At 53.8% G+C, this 19,655-nt stretch overlaps 2 protein-coding genes across 8 annotated transcripts in view; one reads left to right on the forward strand and one right to left on the reverse strand.

Annotated features, from left to right (window-relative positions):
• On the forward strand, positions 1 to 16,169 carry TCFL5 (transcription factor like 5). 7 transcript variants are annotated; one of them, XM_045444009.1, is made up of 6 exons: positions 1 to 683; positions 1,726 to 1,912; positions 2,177 to 2,339; positions 3,719 to 3,965; positions 6,069 to 6,210; positions 15,400 to 16,169. In XM_045444009.1, the coding sequence occupies exons 1-6, from the start codon at positions 16 to 18 to the stop codon at positions 15,520 to 15,522; spliced, it is 1,530 nt and encodes a 509-aa protein (XP_045299965.1). In that variant the 5' UTR covers positions 1 to 15; the 3' UTR covers positions 15,523 to 16,169. The 7 variants fall into 7 exon arrangements, with proteins under 7 accessions (XP_045299965.1, XP_045299966.1, XP_045299967.1 ...); XM_045444010.1 differs by having other exon boundaries at positions 3,722 to 3,965; XM_045444011.1 differs by having other exon boundaries at positions 2,261 to 2,339.
• The window catches only part of COL9A3 (collagen type IX alpha 3 chain), a 17,598-nt gene continuing 14,109 nt past the window's right edge, over positions 16,167 to 19,655 (reverse strand). Inside the window, exons 28-32 of the mRNA XM_045444007.1 lie at positions 19,446 to 19,592; positions 19,257 to 19,311; positions 18,633 to 18,815; positions 17,633 to 17,710; positions 16,167 to 16,934 (exon numbers count right to left, since the gene is read on the reverse strand). Coding sequence (XP_045299963.1) covers positions 16,744 to 16,934; positions 17,633 to 17,710; positions 18,633 to 18,815; positions 19,257 to 19,311; positions 19,446 to 19,592 — 654 coding nt within the window. The 3' untranslated portion in view covers positions 16,167 to 16,743. The remainder of the gene's footprint in view (positions 16,935 to 17,632; positions 17,711 to 18,632; positions 18,816 to 19,256; positions 19,312 to 19,445; positions 19,593 to 19,655) is intronic.

Raw genomic sequence — 19,655 nt, forward strand, 5'->3', positions numbered from 1 at the left:
GCCGTTGGCGCCGGCATGTCGGGCCCCGGGCCGCGGGAGCCGCCGCAGGCGGGCGGGCCGGCGGGCCCCGAGGGCGCGGACGCGGCGCCGGGCGAGGCGGGGCTGAGCTTCACGACCACCGACCTGAGCCTGGTGGAGATGACGGAGGTGGAGTACACGCAGCTGCAGCACATCCTCTACTCGCACATGGAGGCGGCGGCGGCCGACGGCGAGCTCGACGCGCGCCTCAGCTCGGCCTTTCTGGCGGCCACGGCGCCGGGCGCGGCGACGGCGGCGGGCGGCTTCGCGGCGGCGGGGGGCGCGGCGGCGGCGGCCGGGGGCGCGGCGTCCGTGTACCCGGTGTTGTGCCCGCCCGCGCTGGCCGACGGCGGCTTCGCGGGCGCCGCGCCCTGCCTGGGCCACGTCGACTTCCAGGAGCTGCGCATGATGCTGCTCAGCGAGGCGGGCGCCCCCGCCGCCGCTGAGAAGACGCCGGGCGCCGACGGCCCCGGCCCGGGCGCGCCGCGGCCCAAGGCGCCCGACGGCGGCGGCGGCAAGGAGAACGCGGAGGGCGCGCCCGAGGCGCGGGCCAAGTCGGCCGTGCGCGTCCGCCTGGAGGACCGCTTCAACAGCATCCCGATCGCTGAGCCGCCTTCCGCCCCGCGCGGCGCCGAGCCCCCCGAGCCCGGCGTGGCGCTCAACAAGTGGGTGTCCACCCCGGGGCGGCCGGGCGCGGGGAGGGCGCGGGGGGCGGGCCGCGCCGGGTCTGCGCGCACAGGAGGCCGCCAGCCTCCGTCAGGGTGCGGACCGGAAGGTCCCGTGCAGAGGCCGAAGTCTCAGTCTGGGTGCACATGCGGACCCCTGGTGAGGAGGCCGCCAGCCTGGCTGTGACTGGTATCTGCGTGGCCGGGTCTGGGTAGAGACCAGGTGATCTGGTGCAAAGCCAGCGCCACCGCAGCTTGCGTTTTAATAGGGATTGGGCCCAGCTGGGTCAGGGCGCAGGTAAAGTCAGCCGCTAGAAAGCCCCCAGCCTCCTCCCGGCTGGCATCGTAACAAGGGGCCGACTTGCAAGGTTCTGTGCCCTGTGCAGGTGCCGGTGAGCAAGCACTTGGGAGGACTGAGTACACACCCCAGAGCGTGGGCTTCTGTGGTCAGCACTGTCTGCACGCGGAAGGGCTAAGTTCCAGTTGAGATCGGTGTGCCAGTGCTTCTGAGCACCGAATTACCCGCCTGCGTGTCAGGAGAGGTGTGTCTCCCCCATGTTGACTCAGGTTAGCGGTGTCTTCACTGCGCGCACGGACGCAGCCTTGTGGAAGGAAAGCGTCTTGTCCTGAGGCTTTGACCACAGAGCGTAGCTTCTCCTGCAGCCCGGCCGCCAGCCCGTCAGTCCTGCCCCAGGGGCGACTCCTGGAGAGGAGCGGCCCGTGTGCTGCGGCGGCTCCTCGGCTTTCTGTCCGTCCCTAGCCAGTGGCGGTCCCCACTTCGCCCTCAGTCATCAGAGTTTGGAGAATGGCCAAAAAAACAGAGCAAGAGAGATTGTCAGTGACACACAGCCTCCCGATCCTCCGTGAGGAAGAAGCTTGAGCTTGTGCGCCGCAGCACCAGTCGGTGATTGTTCGCCAGAGGTTTCCGTGATGAGGGGCATTCGTTCACCCTAACAGACTTGCGTGTTCTAGAAAAGGCGATTGTACCGCTTCGGGACATTTCCCGCAACACACTCTTCACACGTTTTTTTTGTCTCGGCAGTTTGGTCACTCTTATCCGACATCCTTCCGAATTAATGAACGTCCCTCTTCATCAGCAACAAAACAAATGCACGACGTTAGTGAAAAATAAAACTGCCACCGCGGCCACGGCCCTGCAGTTCACGTACCCCGTGTTCACGGCCAACGCCTGCTCGGCCAACGCCGGCTCGAACCCGTCGCAGGTGCAGGTAAGGGGACAGTTGGTCCCGCTTTGCTCTTTTGTAGCAAGTGGATTTGAGTTGAGTTCATTCGATCTGAAGGATTTCTCTTTCGCCGAGCTTAATAATCCTTAACGTCGAGAGTGTTCATGTGGTCGGGGAATGTCTTAAAATCCTCCGTGTAGCCATGATGTCTTTGACGTGATTTCTGTGGAAGTGCATGTGCTTTGTGTGGAATCGAGGGGACCGACTGGGTCTCATGCTGATAAAGTTCCTGTGGCTTCGTTTTTCCAGAGCTCTAGTAACCCATGTTCTATACTCGAAGCTGCCAAGCATCAGGATATTGGATTGCCTAGAGCATTTTCTTTCTGTTACCAGCAGGAAGTTGAATCCACTAAACAGACTTTGGGCGGTAGAAACAAAGCTTTGCCTGAGCAGGTTTGGATTAAAGTAGGAGGTAAGCCACAAAGGGGAGCGGGCGCTGCCCTGATGTCATTCTGGGGGGGGGGGGGGGGAGGTTTGTAAACATGAGACGGTCTTGGAAGTGTACTTCCACGTGGGGGACTTTTCTTCACTTTGAACTTTCTTTCGAATTCCAAACATATTTATACTTAGTGTGGAAACATTGAGTTTGGAGGCTCCTCTTTCTTGCTAGTGATCTCTGTGAACGGAAGAATGACGGGCTTCCGTAAACTTACCGTTTCCTGCAAGTTGCTGAAAGCACTTAATAGCGTTGTTTTTGTTTTTTTCTTATTTTATATTTCACGAGTGAGCCAGGAGTCTGAAACCTGCTAAAAGCTTTAGGAGATAATCTGCAGATGGGCAGAGGATTGAGTTGGGAACAAGAGGCCATAAGGTGATTCAGAAGGGTTTAGAAATAAACTGCTGAAGGCAAACCTTGCTCATCTTGAGAGTGAGTTCGCAATCCCTTTCTCCCTGGGAGCCAACTATTTTTTGACTCACTGGGTGAGATAACCCCAAGGTTTTCCAGAGCCGGCGAGGGCAGGGGCGACGGAGCCGCCGAGGCAGCGGGCAGGTCTCGTGGTTTGGCGTCTCCGTGCAGAAGCGCATGTTACCGTTTGCAGAGTTAAAGGTTGCTAGTCAGACCATGTGCTAAGTTCTCAGCTTCAGGAACAAAGCGTTCCCAGCACTGAGCTCCCCACCGGGTCCCCCGCTCTGAAAGATGTGGTGGTGACTCCTGTGCCACAGATTTATTTGGCTTTTGTTTGGCATCCTGGGAACGCACACCCCGCACGTGTTAGCTGGGGGCCTCCCGCTGTGCGTGTGATGAAATTTGCCGCGTTCCTCCAGCAGAAGTCAAAGCTAGGAGGCGGTCCCTCCTCGTGTGGACAGAATCACTTGTGAGGTGAGGGCACGTTTAACCGTAGGCCACCTACGTTTTGTCTTCTGGGCACTGCGGTTAGAGTATCCGCTGTCACGTTAGAATAATCGCGTAAAAGAAAATCTTCTGGAGAAAAAAAATCTTTTTTCATTCTGAACGTCAGAGAAGTTCAGTAACTTCTTGGTTTCTCCGTTGATAGGTGGTAGTTAACATCTGCTGATTAACAGGGGACTTTTGACAAGGTTGTATCGATTACATAATACTCGGAGTGTTCTCATTTGGTTACAGATTTATGTTCAGGTTTGTGGTTTGAACCTTGGAGCTTTGTGTACAAGTTCCTGGAGTAGGTGCAGCTTTTCCTGTTGAGTCCTGTGTGTCCCTTGCTCGTGAATGTGTGTCTGGAGTTGAAAATAGCACCAAAGGTATTCAGCACTAATGGGAAGAAGTTAAGTAAAATAAAATATTAAAATACACTTTTTTCTTCTTTTGCAAAGAAGAAGCTCTATGTAAGCAAGCAATAAATAAGAGGAATCGGAGTAGAATTCGTCAGCTGGACACAAATGTAGAACGAAGAGCCCTTGGAGAGATTCAGAACGTGGGTGAAGCTTCCACCGCCGCACAGGGCGCTTGGCCACCCGCGGAGTCCTCGCAGGCAGACCTCGGGGAGCAGAGCCAGAGCGGGCCGCAGGGAGGAAGGTCGCAGCGCAGGGAGAGGCATAACCGCATGGAAAGAGATAGAAGGTAACTCGTGTGGTTGTTCATCAACACGCAAGTTTATTCCAGTTATTAGCAGTAATAGGCAAGTTATTGATGAGACAGCAGTTCAGTTGATTCACAATGTGTTCAAAGTGGAGAGAGGTTGGCCAGAGTGAATATTGACTTTGTTTTGCTAGGGGGATCAGGGTCCCCAGGACCACCCCCCAGGTTTGATGATTCTTTAGGACTTAGGGTTTTGATTTATTACAGAGAAAGGAACCTGCAAAATTACCAAAGGTGCTGGGTGGGGGATGGGCGTCCAGTGAGCTAGGTGCAGGCTCCCAGGTGTCCCCTCCCAGGGGACTCCCAGATGCACTCAGCAACCCCAGCACCAGCTGTGGCCAGCTGGGAAAGCTCCTGAGGGACTCAGGGCCCCGAGATTTTCTTGGCGGGCATGTCATGGAGGCATTCCTACCTGGCAAGCAGCCAATCCCAGGACCCCAGGAGATGAGCCGGTGCACAGCATAAACCATGGTTACGCACATGTTGTGGGTGCAGGGAGCCCCTCCTAACTAATGGTGCTGGGAACCCCTGGAATCTGAGTGTCCAGATGCCATCAGGGGCCCGCCTTGTGAGTAGGCTGCTGGGAGATGGCCAGGGTGCACAATGGGGCACTTAGCTTTGCCTGGTTCTTTTAAGAATGTTGGGAAAGAAAGGGGTTAGAACTGTCGTTTTATCTGCAGGTTTTATTTAGAATCTGCAATATTTTTTTGAATATTTATTTTTGAGAGAGAGAGAGAGAGAGATTGACAGAGCATGAGCAGGGGAGGGGCAGAAAGAGGGAGACACAGAATCCGAAGCAGATTCCAGGCTCTAAGCTGTCAGCACAGAGCCCGATGCGGGGCTCAAACCCACGAACCATGAGATCATGACCTGAGCTGAAGTCAGATGCTTAAGTGACTGAGCCACCCAGGCGCCCTGAATCTGCAATTTTATGTAGAATCAAAAGGTGGCTAGTTTTTCTCTATTACAGTTGGATTTTTACCTGATGTTTCCCTAACATAATTAACATAGTCATTCATTGAGAACTTTGTACCAGTTTCCTTTTTATAGCATGCGGCAAGGCAGACGTTCGACTACGAAGGGCGAATGTTGACCCAAGGCGACTTCTTTCCTTTTAAAAGGATATATTAGAGCTAGCTGGCCAGCTAGATCTCCTTCTTACACAGGTGCACTCACACCCACTGGCACACACACACTCACACACTCTACTTGAAGCGCTGTGTCAGCAAGGACTTGTGAACCAGAAAGGACATTTTTCCTACTCTGATATTTATCACATAAACATTTATTTAACACCTACTATGTGAAAACCCTTCTACCGTATGCTGACAGCGAGAGCTTAGATTTTTACTCTGCCTTTTCGTAGTTTAACAGCCTGCAGAGGGATCACCTCTCATCTGAGTTTCTTATCTACAAAGCAGAGCTGGCTACCACACGGATTGGAGACAGGATGAAACACGTGTGTACGTCACACGTGTCTGCCTCTGTGTAGAAGTTAGCATCTCGTAAATGCCAGCTGTCACGTCGACCTCATGAGATCGCTACGACAGATTCTGAGTGTATGCTTGGGAAGATGGGCAACGAGGGTTGTATGAGCTGGTAATCGGGAAGAGCTAAAAATGGCGTAAATCATGAGACCACTTGGGATGTGAACGATCTCTAAAAAATGAATGATCTCTCAAATGGCTGGGATTCGGGGCATTAACAGACTGGTCGTGTGTGATCCTTTTGACCCGGGGTCCCTTGCCGATCATAGCTGCAACCCTGAGCTGTGGGTGAGCTCCTTGGCCCAAGGAGAGCTGTCCACCCAGAAAACCCCCCACAAAATTTTGCTTCGCGTTTCCGGGACTTGGGTCCATGCTTGGTCTGGAGACTGGAAACTGGCCCTTGCTCCTGACCCATGAGAAGTCCGTGGAAACCCCTGCAGCAGGTCGGCCTTGTGGAGGAGGGCCACATGGTCGTGGCGGAGCGTGGTCCTGAGCACGCACTTGGTGGCCGGGCCACAAGCGACACATTCAGACATTTGCTTTACTGCTTGGTGTTGCTTCTGCTTCTCTGGGTGATCACTTTGGATTTTGACCGTAGGCGCAGAATCCGCATTTGTTGTGATGAGTTGAATCTTCTAGTCCCGTTCTGCAATGCCGAGACAGATAAGGCAACCACGCTCCAGTGGACCACGGCGTTCCTGAAGTACATTCAGGAGCGACACGGAGATTCTCTTAAGAAGGTCAGTATTCGGAGCAGGGAGATTTTTAGAATTTTATAAACTTACCAGAGAGCTTACTTCTCCTTTTTTCCCTGAGATATCCCAGACTGTTGTTCTTGCTGGAATCCAGGGTCAGGTACTGAGATCACCGAGAACAGAACTCCGCTCGTTAATGATGTAGCTCTTCGTGTATCGAAATAAGAATCACGGCCGGGGTCCGTTCACTGACATGCACGGTGTAAGTGACTGAGGATCGGTTGTCAGATCATAGATCGAGCGCCTGCTGTGTGCAGTGGATTGTATGGGGCTTGAAGGGGTGTCAGAGACCTGGGAGATGTGGTCTTTTTTTACGCTCTGAAAACTTTGTGATGGGATGAAGCAAGAATAGTTAAGGGAGAGACAGAGACAGATACGTGTTAAATAGTCTGGAATTCACATGCGCTCAGAAGGCGGAGAAGCGAGACTCTTCGGTGGGCTGCGTGACTGGGGACGACTTGGGGGCTTTGGAGCCCAAGCATCTGGCTCCTTGTTGCAGCCAGCGCTGCCTTGACCCTGTCTGTTCAGTCCCAGGGGCAATTGTAGCGAGCGAGCGTGGCTCCAGGTAGGACCGAACGCATGGTGTGAATGGGAGTCCAGCCGCCCCTTCCCTGGTGGTTCAGATGTAAGAATGGAGGCGTTCGCGGCTTTGGCTTCAGTGCTCTGCCTCGGGGGGACCTCGGCTGCAGGTACTGGCCTCAGAATGCTGGTGGTCAGGGGGAGTGGTGGCGAGGCCTCAGCGAAGCAAGCCCAGCGCCCCGGCCCTGCTCCCTGTCGAAGCCGTCGTGTGGTTGCTGCTGTGGGCTCAGCATCCGTTAGGCGCTGAGCTGAGGTTGGCGCAGAAACGTGGAAGCCTTTTAGAAAGAGCCTCTCGTGTCTAGATCCTGGAAGGGCCGGGAACCGCAGGCGGTTTTCCGTTTCCCTTGTGTCTCCGCACGGCAGGGCTCCGTCCTTCCGTTGTACGTTGGCTGCGTCGTAGAGCAGCGTTTATGTCCCGTTTCTTCTAACTGGGTCCCTTACGGTTGTTTATGACGCACTTACTCTTTGACATTATGTGTTGGAGACAGACTGTTAACTTTGATAAAATAAAGCTTTTATGTATTTTTTTTTATTATTTAATTCCAGTTAGCGAACACACAGCGTGATATCAGTTTCAGGTGTACGACGTAGGGATTCGGCACTCCCACACGTCCCCCGGTGCTCATCACGACAGGTGCGCTCCTACATCCCCGTCACTTATTTCCCCCGTCCTCCGACCCCCTCCCCTCTGGCGACCGTCGGTGTGATGTGATCTCTGTAGTTGAGAGTCTGGTTCTTGGTTTGTCTCTTTATTCCTTTGGCCATTTGTTTTGTTTCTTAAACTCCACAGATGAGTGATATCATACAGTATTTGTTTTTCTCTGAATGACATGTTTCACTCAGTATCATACTTTAGTTCTATCCACGTTGTTGCCAATGGCAAGATCTTACTCTCTTTGATGGCTGAGTACTACTCCATTGTGTGTGTATGTGTGTGTGTGTGTATATATCCACCACATCTTTATCTATTCGTCAGTCAATGGACGTTTGGGCTCTTTCCATAGTTTGGCTATTGTCGATGGTGTTGCTATAAACATTGGGGTGAGTTTGCCTCTTCGAATCAGCAGTCTTGTAGCCTTTGGGCAAACACAGGGTAGTGTGATGGCTGGGTCGTAGGGTACTTCTATTTTTAACTTCTTGAGGAGCCTCCACACTGTTTTCCAGAGCGGCTACACCGGTTTGCATTCCACCGGTTTGCAGTGCAAAAGGGTTCCTCTTTCTCCGCATCCTCACCAGCACCTGTTGTTTCCTGAGTGGTGAATCTTAGCCGCTCGGACAGGTGAGAGGTGGTGGTACCTCAGTGTCGTTTTGATCTGTATTTTCCCTGATGAGGAGTGATGTCGGGCCTCACATGTCTGTTGGCCACTTGTGTGTCGTTTTTGGAAAAAGCTTACGTACGTTCATATATACATATGTGTATATATGTGTGTTTAAAAATTGATATTTGTTTATTTAGAGAGCGCATGCACATTTACAAGCTAGGGAGGGAGGGAGGGAGACAGGGAGAGAGAGAGACAGAGAGAGAGAGAGAGAGAGAGAGAGAGAGGACGGGAGAATCCCAAGCAGGCTCCACACTCAGTGCAGAGCCTGATGTGGGGCTCGATCTCATGAAGCACAAGGTCATGGCCTGAGCCAAAATCAAGAGTCAGACATTTAGCCTGCTGCGCCACCCATGCGCCCCAAGCTTTTACATTTTTGAAAATGATTTTAATGTTTGCCTCTGGGTACCTGTTAGTAATGAAGTATTCATGTAATTTATTCAAACGTATTGAAGGTGCTTACGACAACGGTAAAAATTCGTTAACTGTCTTCGTATATACCCAAAGATTTAAATAGGTTAAAACTTACAGGTGTTATATTTCACATTTCATATACATTCTGCTTCCTGGTGTTTCTGAACTTAGTTACGCTGAATGTGTGGCTTGCTTCTGGGTCAGACTCCAGAGCCGGTCAGGAAAGGGGCTGCAGGGACGTCGGGGAGCACTTTGTTGGGTTAGCACACAGCTGGCCAAGCAGGGTCTATGGCTGTTTCCTCAGTAACCGGTCTCTCTTATTCACCTATTTCTGTTCTGACGAGAGTCTTAAGTGATTTTCCCGAGTTGTTTTAGTACACGTTTCGTTCCGCAGGTCCCTGAACCCAGGCTTGTTCAGGATGCCGGGGGGTCACCCTTCGAATGAGACCAAGAGCCTGCTGGCCGAGCGGACGATGCAGGGGCGTTTCGGTCCTGTCACGAGGAGAGCTGCTCTGTGGGCCCTGCCTGCAGCAGGGGCGGCGGGGGGTCTGGAGGGTCGTAGGCAGCAGTGGCCTGTCAGCCTTAAAAACAAAACAGCCGGTGGTGTTACTGGCAAAGTGAGTCTCTGGGGAACGAGGAACTGCCATGCAGGACACACAAGCTGCGGGGAACACAGGGGAGGCCCGCTCTCTTAGGTTTTAGGGGGAGATCGGGGCGGGTCGTTTGGGGCGGCAGTGTGCTGGAGAGGAGGGGGAGTCAGGGTTTGGGGCGGTTTCTGGCTCCGGCAGGCAGTGGCCGGGGCAGGGGGGCGGGGGCACCGAGGCCTCCCTCGCCGAGGCTGGTCTCGCCGGGCGGCTGTGGCGCCCGAGCCCCCGCCAAGGCGCCTGGCTCTGTCTTGGGGGGGTCTTCTGTGCCCGTCCCCACGGGCGCCATCTGATCGACGTTTCGTGCGGGGCCCGCCGTGGGCCGGTGGGGGGGGGGGGGGGGGGCTCTGGTTTGTGTGGCCAGATGAGGGTGCTCTTGCTGGGGCGGCTGGGGCAGCCTCCGGCATCTGGTGCAGACGTGCGAGGCTTTCAGCGCCCAGGAGGCACCAAGCCCCGTCCAGAGGGCGACGGGGAGATGAGTCTGGGGCTCCGTCAGCAGACACCTGGTTCCCTCGGCCCCTTTCTTGTTTCTTCGTTAATTTATTTCACTTCCGGCGTAGTTACCATACAGTGTTGTGTTGGTTCCAGGCCAGTTTGTGTTGTTTTTCTAACGAACATACACGCGGTACAGCGAACACCTCTGCACCCGTCACCCAGGGTCAGCGTTTACCGTGTTTACGTCACACACTCGCGTGTCGGCCGCGCAGTTTCAGAGACGCTTCCAGGCGTCGTGTCTCTTCACCTCTAGATATTTCTGGACGCGTCTCCTGGAAAATTCTCCCGTGCGACCCCCGTGCCGTTACTGTGCCTCACGAGGTTGATCGCCATGCTGTCATCTAATGGTCCATATTGGCGTTTCCCCGGAATGTTTCAAATGACTTTCGTAGCGGTTTTTCTTTTTTCCTCCAAACCTGCCCCTACCCATGGATTATGTATTGCGTTTAATTACGCTTTTGAGTCTCCTTAAGCTGCACCCACTCTGCCCCACCTCACGTTTGCTTACGATGACGTTGAGGGTTGGGGGAGATGAGGTCGGGTGTCTGTAGAACTCTGAATTTAGATGATTCACTTTATATGGGGAATTTTGATAGAATTTCAAACTTCGAGAAAACTTCCAAGATTTGTACCGAACTCGGCGGGTGCCCACCAGCCTCACTCAGAGTCACCAGTTGCTAACGTCATAGCCCATTCGCTCTGTCATGCTTGAGCTCTCATTATATACTTTCCTGAACCGTTTAATAACGACTCGTAGATACCTCAGGACTTGTGTATTTCTGAAGAACAAAAGCCTCGTCTTACGGAACCGGGATACGGTGCTCAGACTCAGGAAATGGAACTTCCGTACAAAACTGTTGTCCGGCTCAGGGGTAACCTCTGGATTTGCCTGCATTTGCCCGTTCTCCCCATAATGTCTTCTGCAGCTTCCCCACTGGTTATGAGGAGCTGTCGAGAGAGAGGACCGGGAATCTCAGCCCAGCCGCGGGCGGCCCCTCCCTCTGCACCTCCCGCCCCCCTCCCCCGCCCCCCACCACTGCCCACTCTCCCGGCAGCACCAGCACTTGGTGCTGCGGGAATTCCTGCCCCCACGTCCGCCAGCCTCTGACTGGTTGGTTCCTGTTTCACCAGTGACGGGCACCCTGAGTTAGTCCGTGGCCCTGGGGTGACGGCTGACAGGCTGACGGTCTCCCCAGTTGGTGCGCAGCATCCCCCGGTCCCCTGTTGACTGGTGTCCCCCCCCGCCCCCTGCACACAGACCCCTCCTTCAACCTTCCAGACAGGAACATACCCCCTCTTTGGCTCTGAAGGCAAGGACAGTCACCGGGCCTGGTGGGTGGGCCCTGGTGGCCCCGTTGCAGCTCCGTCCCCCCTCTGCTCCTTTGTCACTCTGAACCTGGGTGCCTGTGCCCGAGTCTCCGTGAGCCTTGGGTGTCCCGGATTCTGCTCTTGCTGCTCTGTCAGCATTTGGGGGACCGGCAGAGTCAGTGGTAGTATTTTCTCGTTTTTTCTTTTTTGAGAAAGGGGGCACAAGTGAGCAAGAGAGAAGCGGGGCTCCCCCAGTTCGGGACCCTAACTCACGAACCGCAAGATCATGACCTGAGCCCAAGTCAGACACAACCGACTGAGCCACCCAGGCACCTGATCGTGTTTGCTTCTATCATAATTTGCTTTTATGTCCGTTATTTCAAAGCGTTACCTATTGTGTCGTTTTTTTAAGGTTTTATTTTTTTCTGTCACACTGAGGTGAAAGCATTTGGCTTTTTACTTTTTCTGTTTTTAAAGCAGAGGTCTCTGGCTACTTTGTATTTTATTTTATTTTTTTAAATTTTTTATAAGTTTTTTTATTTTGAGAGAGGCAGAGTGGGGGGGGGGGTGCAGAGAGAGAAGGAGACAGAGAATCCCAAGCAGACTCCATGCTACCAGCGCAGAGCCTGACTCAGGGCTTGAACCCACAAAACGTGAGATCGTGACCTCAGCCGAAACCAAGAGTCAAATGCTCAACCAACTGAGCCACCCAGGCGCCCCTGTTTTTCACGTTTTCGTATTACGTTGTCATCAATGAAGATGGTCTGTACAAAGAAACCATTTTTGAAAGTTTGTTGAGACTTCCATCGTGACCTCTTCGTCGGTTTTTAAAAGTTTTGGATTTATTTGGAAAGAATGTGTATGCTCCATTCGGTGAATTCTGTGTTTGTTAGGTTGAGACTATTCGTGGCGATTCAGACTTTCCCCTCCTGCTCTGCTGTGTGGCACGCCTGTCCCTGCCCCAGACAGGCGGCCGGTACTTTCCCTTCCCGACTTCCTGGTGCAGCTTCCTGATGGGTGCTCGGAACCATCGCCCTCCTTCCTCTTAAGAAATACGCTTTGTTTTTGTAAGGTTATTTTTGTTTCTATAATCTCTACACCCAACATGGGGCTCGAACTCACAGCCCCAAGGTCAGGAGTCACTGGCTGTTCCTTACTGAACCAGCCGGGCGCCCTGAGAAATGCACTTCTTGTGTTTGCACACTCTGGCCAGACGTCATCAAGGTGTCTTGATGAGCTGTAAGACTCCCTTGAAACTCTGCCGTTTCACTTAGGTTTTGTTGAAGTAGACGCCGACTGAGAGGGGAGAGTGGCAGTCGCCCACTAACTTCTGGCCTACAAGGAGACCTGGCGATCGCAGCCACCCCAGTGCCTCGTGATTGAGAGCTGGGACCCCGTGGGCATCCAGGCCACACCAGCTTACCCGCTGCCCGCACAGATGCCCGGCACGAAGGCGGAGGCCCAGCACTAGTCTCGCAGCGTGGACACTGGTCAGGAAATCTCTGGAGTGCTTTCTTACATCGGAAATGATTGTTTCCTTCTTTGTGGCTTTAATTATTCCCAAAGGGAAATTCTGCCTTCTCAGTACAGGCAGATATTTTCTATTTGGGCTTTGGGTGTCAGGATATAGGAAACTGTCAAAATATGGTTCATCTTAAATTGTATTGAGACCCTAAAACCTTTTAAAGTTCGGAAGAAAATTAGAGATATGTGCAGATGTAGCGGCTGAGTGGGGTAGTCGTTAGAAATGACAGGTGGCCTTGGTCAGATGCCACTTTGAAGGTGGACAGGTGGCGTGCCCCAGCCATTCCAGATGGTTCCGAAGTTAAACTCGTTCAGCAGAGTACTTCTTCCCTTTCAGGACGTGAACTAAATATAAACCCACTACAGCCCGGCAACAAAAGCAACACAATACAAAAACAAAGGATTCGAGCACCTTTTTCCAAAGAAGGTGAACAAATGGCCAGCAGGTACACGAGAAGATGCTCGCCATATCTGACCATCAGGGAAATGCAGATCAAAACCACGTGCAAGTACCACTCCTCACCGTGACGTGTGGCTGTTACGGACAAACTAGGTGCTCACAAGAGGCGCAGAATTGGAACTCGGGGCTGCTGGTGGGGATGTCAGATGGTGCGGCTGCTGTAGAAAGTTGTCTGACGGTGTCTCAAGAAGTTAGCCCTAGAGTTACCGCGCGATCCGGCAACCCCTCTTGGGGGTTATGCACCCGAGAGACGTAAAAGCAGGGACCCGGATGGACGCCTGTATGTCAGTGTTCACAGCAGCTCTGGTCTCAGAGGCCAGAACGTTGGAGGCGGGCCCGTGCCTGGCAGCGCGCGTCCGGAGGGTGCTTTCTCAGCCGTAGGCAGAGAGGGCGCGACACCTTGCTGCAGCACGGGCGCGCCTCGTCGCTGCTCTGAGTGACGTGAACCAGTCACAGGAGGACAGACGCCCCGTGGGTCCACTTCCGTGTGGCCGCCGGAGCTGTTCCATTCGTAGGGACAGAAAGTGGGATGGTGGGCAGGGGCTGCGGGAGGGCGAGAGTCATGTTTGACGGGGGACAGAGTGTCCGTGTGGAAAGATGAAAAGTGGTGGTGATCACGCGACACTGAAGGCAGTTCGTGCGCCGGATAAAACCACATACAGCGGTTAAAACAAAACGTCACGTTACATATTTTTTACTGTAACAAAACCTTTAAGCCTAGACTCAGCGGTATAAGAATGCTATGCTTAAAAAACTCGTGGAAATGTGTCCGTGCACAAACGTGGAGAGAACAGAATACCGAGCTCCTGTGTTCCTGTAACTCTGCTTCAGGGCCAAGATCGCCTGTCTGTACTCCTGTCCTGCCTCCCTTGTGGGACTATTTTATTTTAAAGCAGTTGCAGACCTAACATTTTAATTTTTTTTTTTTTTCAACGTTTATTTATTTTTGGGACAGAGAGAGACAGAGCATGAACGGGGGAGGGGCAGAGAGAGAGGGAGACACAGAATCGGAAACCGGCTCCAGGCTCTGAGCCATCAGCCCAGAGCCCGACGCGGGGCTCGAACTCACGGACCGCGAGATCGTGACCTGGCTGAAGTCGGACGCTCAACCGACTGCGCCACCCAGGCGCCCCTTTAGTTTAATTTTTTAATTTACATTCAAGTTAGTTAGCGTGTAGTGCAACAAGGATTTCAGGAGTAGGTTCCTTAGTGCCCCTTCCCCATTTAGCCCATCCCCCCTCCCACACCCCCTCCAGTAACCCTCAGTTCTCTGTATTTGTGAGTCTCTTAACATTTTGTCCCCCTCCCTGTTTTTATATTATTTTTGTTTCCCTTCCCTTATGTTTGTCTGTTTTGTCTCTTAAAGGCCTCGTGTGAGTGAAGTCATATGATTTTTGTCTTTCTCTAATTTCGCTTAGCATAATACCCTCCAGTTCCATCCACGTAGTTGCAAATGGCAAGATTTCCTTCTTTGTGATTGCCGTGTAATCCTCCACTGTATGTATACCACATCTTTAGCCATTCATCCCTCGATGGACATTTGCTCCTTGCTCTTTATTTCCTGAAGAGACGGAACACTTTGTCCATAGGACGTCTGCCTTCTGCGTTGTGCAGACCCACGATCCCGTTTCCCAGAGGCTGACAAAGATCTGGCTGTCTGCACTTGCCTTCTTTTGTGAGCTTGGGGCTGACCCTGTGCTCAGGACAGCCAGCCTGCCCCAGCCACGAAAGCTGAGGCCTTGAAAAGTTCCTGGAGGCAGGACAGCGTGAGCAAGGGCCGTGCCGACGGTACCACGGGAGCCAGATTTTAGTCTTACGGGTGCGGAGGTAACCCCTGACCCCAGGCCTGCCCCGGAACACTTGCTGGTGTGTGTGGGGTAGGTCATGGGTACGGTGTCTGTGTGGGGTGATGGAAAGTTCTGGAGATGGATGGTAGTGATGGCTCTGAAACACTGATGTCCTTAATGCGGCTGATTGAACACTGACACGTAAAGGGGTAAAGTGTTATATTATGCTACGATAGAAAATCTGTAAGTGTGGCTGCTGCTTTTAAATAAAGAAGGCTTTATAATATATTCAGGCATTATGAGACTCTATTGGAAAGTTAAAAATACATGTAAATGTAACGGAGAAAAATGTACACCCCCTTACGAGATGCGACATGAATTTGTAGATGATGCCTACATATCTTGAAGTAATTTAGCTCATAATTTCAACCTTCTTTGTTTAATTTTTTAAAGGTTTTTTTTCATTGTAAGTACTCTCTCCGCCCCACCACGGGGCTCGAACTCACGACCCTGAGATCAAGAGCCGTGCACATTGCACCGACTGAGCCGGCCAAATGCTCCCCCCAACACACAACCTTTTGTGTGGTGGAGATCGTTTCCGTGTCTGTAAATTCAGTGCATTAACGGTCATTTCTCAACTTCAGGAATTTGAGAGTGTGTTTTGCGGTAAAACTGGCAGAAGGCTCAAGTTGACCAGACCGGACTCCTTGGTGACGCGTCCCGCACAGGAGAGCCTACAGAGCAGCCCAGCCATGGACGTCAAGTGACCGGCACCGACCGCGAGTTCCCGGCAGTGGCGGCTGCCGCCCGGGGCCCCCAAGCGTCTGTGCAACCCAGGAGCCCCGGTGGTTTGACTCTAGGGGGACGCAGGTCAAGTTGGTGGGCCTCCAGTGGGGACGTTAAAGCACGTTGTGTAAAGATGTTTGTCTAGAACAAAATACTTACTAGTCATTCGTGTCCTCTTAGACCATTTGGGGATGAAGACGTTGCCAATTGACAAGAAACTTCTCAATTACCTGCCTGATTCCATCATGTTTCTTAACATGATAACTTTGCAAATTACCATCTTTTGTAATTTCCTTAGTCTTAAAAGGTATATTGCTTTTTACTTATTTTGTCTGCATTTTAAATGTGCCCGCTTAGCAACTGGAACAAGTTAAATTTTTCTTAATTAGAAGTAGTTTGGAAATTTCACTCTTTTGTTTCTCCCTCCCCTTGTACCGACTCCATTCACACAGGACCATGTTGTGAGATGTGGTCCATTTCCAGCCTTCCTGCTGGACATTTTCCAGACTCCCTTTGAAGCCATTTTTGTCCGTAAATGAAATATCGTCACAGTGGGTTACTTCACATCCTGATTTCCATATTGAGAGTCCCTACTTTCTGTGTAATAAACTCTAGTGTTTGGAACTGAGTTTTTCAAATGAGTGGCTTTATTTATCACAACAGGTAATAGCAGTAGACTTTCGTGCAGTACAAAGTCACCTTCAATAAATACTGTTAATTGGAGACGGTAAAAGTTTGTACACAAGAAAAGCGGGAAAATCAGACTAGACCATGTGTAGTGGGGATGCCGTACGTGAACTTCTTTATTTGTTACACCGAGGTCGTTAGATTTCATAGATCGTCTCACTGGGACCATGTCTTCGTCCTTCCACAAATGCTGTGTAAACAAGCCGAATGTTTTCTATCTGTGGAATCGTACAGAACCGCGTGTGCGGCCTGTACCCCCAGATGCCACGTCACGTAGGGCCTGGGCTGAGGTACGACGTTTCAGCTGTAAATACATGGGAGACAGAACACGAGGACAGGGCATTGGAGGACGCTCTCAGGGACCCAGTGTCCAGTCGCTGCTGTCGAGGACACGAGGGCCAGGCCGGGAGGGCCTCGGGGGACGTCACAGCGCGGCCCGAGGTCTCTTCTGGGACCTTCCGGAGCTCCCTGCTTGCAGCAGCCTCATCTTCTCCCTCACTTCCTTCAGTTGCGTTTTAGGAGCTTCTGGAACCGGATTTTTCCCCGCCCCCTGCCATCACGGCTCCTTGGCAGGCAGAGGTGTCACAGATGCCGGGGGTCCCCTGAGCACCAACAGCACCAGGGAGGCCGGGATCTCCCGGAGGCCCGGGCTCGCCTTGGGCCCCGTCTCGGCCGTCCTTGCTCACGCCGGGCACGCCCTGCGGTCCTGGAGTCGGAGCAGGAAGGTGAGTGTGGACGGTGGGAATGGACAGCCATTCCACCTGCCCCCCCACTTTGGTCTTAGAGCTTATTCCCCACTCTGGAAGGGCCCAGGGGAGGGGAGGGGGTGCGGGGAGGAGGTGAGGTGCAGTGAGAGGTGCGTGGAGGTCTGGGATCTGTCCCAGGGGTGGCGGCTCGGACTGGAGCTGAGCTCGGTCTGTGGTGAGCCGGGGGGGTGTGCGGAGCTGTCTGCTGAGCAGGGACGGAGGTGACCGGGCCCCCGAGCAGGTGGAGGCAGAGTGGCCGCTGCCTCACGGGCAGCCCCAGGGGTGGGGGCCGGCAGGCCTCGGGCCCCCGGCCCCTAGGGCGTGGGTGCAGGTGAGACCAGGCCCGGAAAGCCTCCTGGGAGGCCCCTGTCTCTCCACAAAGCACGTACGTTGATGTTAGTTCAAACGTCCAGGATACGTACGGGCCAGTGAAGGGATTCTGTTAGAATTTAGCCGAAATAGATGGTGGGTGGCCTGCGCTAAATAGATTCTCCTGAGTGGGTTCTCGAGTAAACTGTTCTACAAAGTGATTCAGACAGTTCCTGACCTTCTAAGAGCGTTTGCCAAGAGAGAACTCGTTCCTTTAGAAGGCCGTTCGTCGCCCAAGCACGCCCCGCTCAGAGTTGGAAGCAAAGCCGACAGCGGCCGGCACACGTACCTTGGAGCCCCTGGTCTCCGTCAGGCCCGTCCAGACCCGCGCCTGCCGATCCTTTGTCTCCTCGGTCTCCCTGGGTCCCTGTGGGAAAGCAGCGGATGTGAGCCCCAGGTGCGTGACCCACCTTCTGACGCCCGCTTTGCAGGCTTTTCCCCAAAGTGACACGCTCAGGAAAACAGCCCAAGCATCACAACCAGTCAAGGTGGTTGACGCTTGAACGCATCTCGGTTTGGGGACCACGGGCACTGGCACGGGGCGGGGCAGGACTCCGGGGGTTCCATCGGTGCGGATGGACGGCACGGCGTCTGGGAGGGGGGAGGAGGTGTGCGCGTCCGTCTCCGGGGCTCGGGTGGTTCGGCGTGAGGATGTGGGAAATGGCACCGCTAATTTTGGAATACTTTACGCTTCACAGACGAAGAAAGGGATTTACAGACTTAAGTTTCCCTTGGAAGTATTTTTCTTAGGCTACTTTTCAGAAACAAAATTATTGGATCAGTAAGTTGGAATGGACTGGAGTCATGAGCGTGCTCTCCCTCGTTTGGGCCGTGAGGCTTGCTGGCGGGGCCAGCCGGCCGTGGTGGCGCAGCTTAGAGTTTGGAGATGGGGTGAGTGTTCGAGGCCGTTTTGGAAAAGGTTAGTGCCCGCCCACTCACACACACGTGAGGCTCCAATCATGGGCACCGAGCACCCCGCCGCCAGCACAGGCCGGCCCCGGGGCCCATGGGGGGGCGCGTCTGTAACTTGAGCTGGTTCCTAAATTACATCTAGTGCATCGTCGACCTTTAAAAGGGAGTTCCGTACAGTTTTTGCCTTTTGCCACAGAAACGTTCACGTGTCGGTTTTTACGGAGGCACATCCTATGGTGTATAAAGGGGCTTCTGTGTGCTTCTCATGTTTGTCTATCCTTCCCCCCTAGATGTTCTGACGGTATTTGAGAAAAACATCACATTAAAAAAACGTTGCAGTGCTCATGAGAGAGAGAGGGAATGCGGGGGCCACTCACCTCTGGGCCCAGGGTCTCCCAGCTCTCCGGCGGGACCACGATATCCAGGGGGCCCTCGCGCACCAGGGTGGCCGATGGAGCCGGGGGGCCCCGGGGGACCTGGGGGTCCGGCTGGACCAGGCCGGCCCGCGGATCCCGGCGCTAAAGGCTTCCTCAGGTGAGCTGCTAACTGTGCAATTTGTTCTTTTGAAAAACAAAGGGGCACGCGTTTATTCAAAGCGGATTAGCGGAAGTGTTCTATGCTGCGGCTAAAACGTCAGGGCTGCCCGCCTTCCAGAAGGAAGTTTCACAGATTGAAAGTGGCCCGAACTTGGTGTCAGGGCACAAAACTCTAGTGCTGCCAGAGTACCGAGCAGTGAGTCAAGGCCCAGAAGGAGGTGCTCCCTTTGCGCGAGCTCCTTAAAAGCCCTGTGAATCAAAGTGGCCAAAAGATGCCACTTAGTTCGGAAGGGCTGAAAGGGCACAGTCCCCGTCCCTCATGACTGATTCTTTGAGCAGACATTTAGAGCGCCTGGCCCGGTATTAAATCCCGGGGGAGGGAGCCCCCACCTGGTGCAGATGGACAGAGCGGACCCCCAAGGACCCCAGGCAGCTGGGCAGGGAAGGGGGTGGGAGGGCACTCACCGCTGAGCATCGCCCCACACAGCTCCCGGATGTGCTGCTCGCTGGCCTCTCGCCCCTGAAACGCACCCCGTCAGCTGGTCAGCGGACAGGGGGGCAGGCCGACGCCTCCAGAGGCTCCCAGCCATCACTCTCGGGAAGGTGACCCCCGCCCCCGGACGCCGACCTCAACACAGGGAAGGAAGCACGTACCGGGACTCCGGGCTTCCCCGTGATGCCAGGCACGCCTTGGACGCCCTGGAGACCCACGGGGCCGGGCGGGCCCGGGACGCCATCCACGCCGCTGGTGCCGTTGGGACCCGGGATGCCCTTCGGGCCCAGCTCCCCTCGACTGCCGGACTAGGGGAGAACGGGACCAGTGCCCAGCAGCCCCGCCACGCACGCTCCTCCCTCTTGCCCCGC

This window comes from Leopardus geoffroyi, chromosome A3 (assembly GCF_018350155.1).
Source record: "Leopardus geoffroyi isolate Oge1 chromosome A3, O.geoffroyi_Oge1_pat1.0, whole genome shotgun sequence".
Taxonomy (NCBI): domain Eukaryota; kingdom Metazoa; phylum Chordata; class Mammalia; order Carnivora; family Felidae; genus Leopardus; species Leopardus geoffroyi.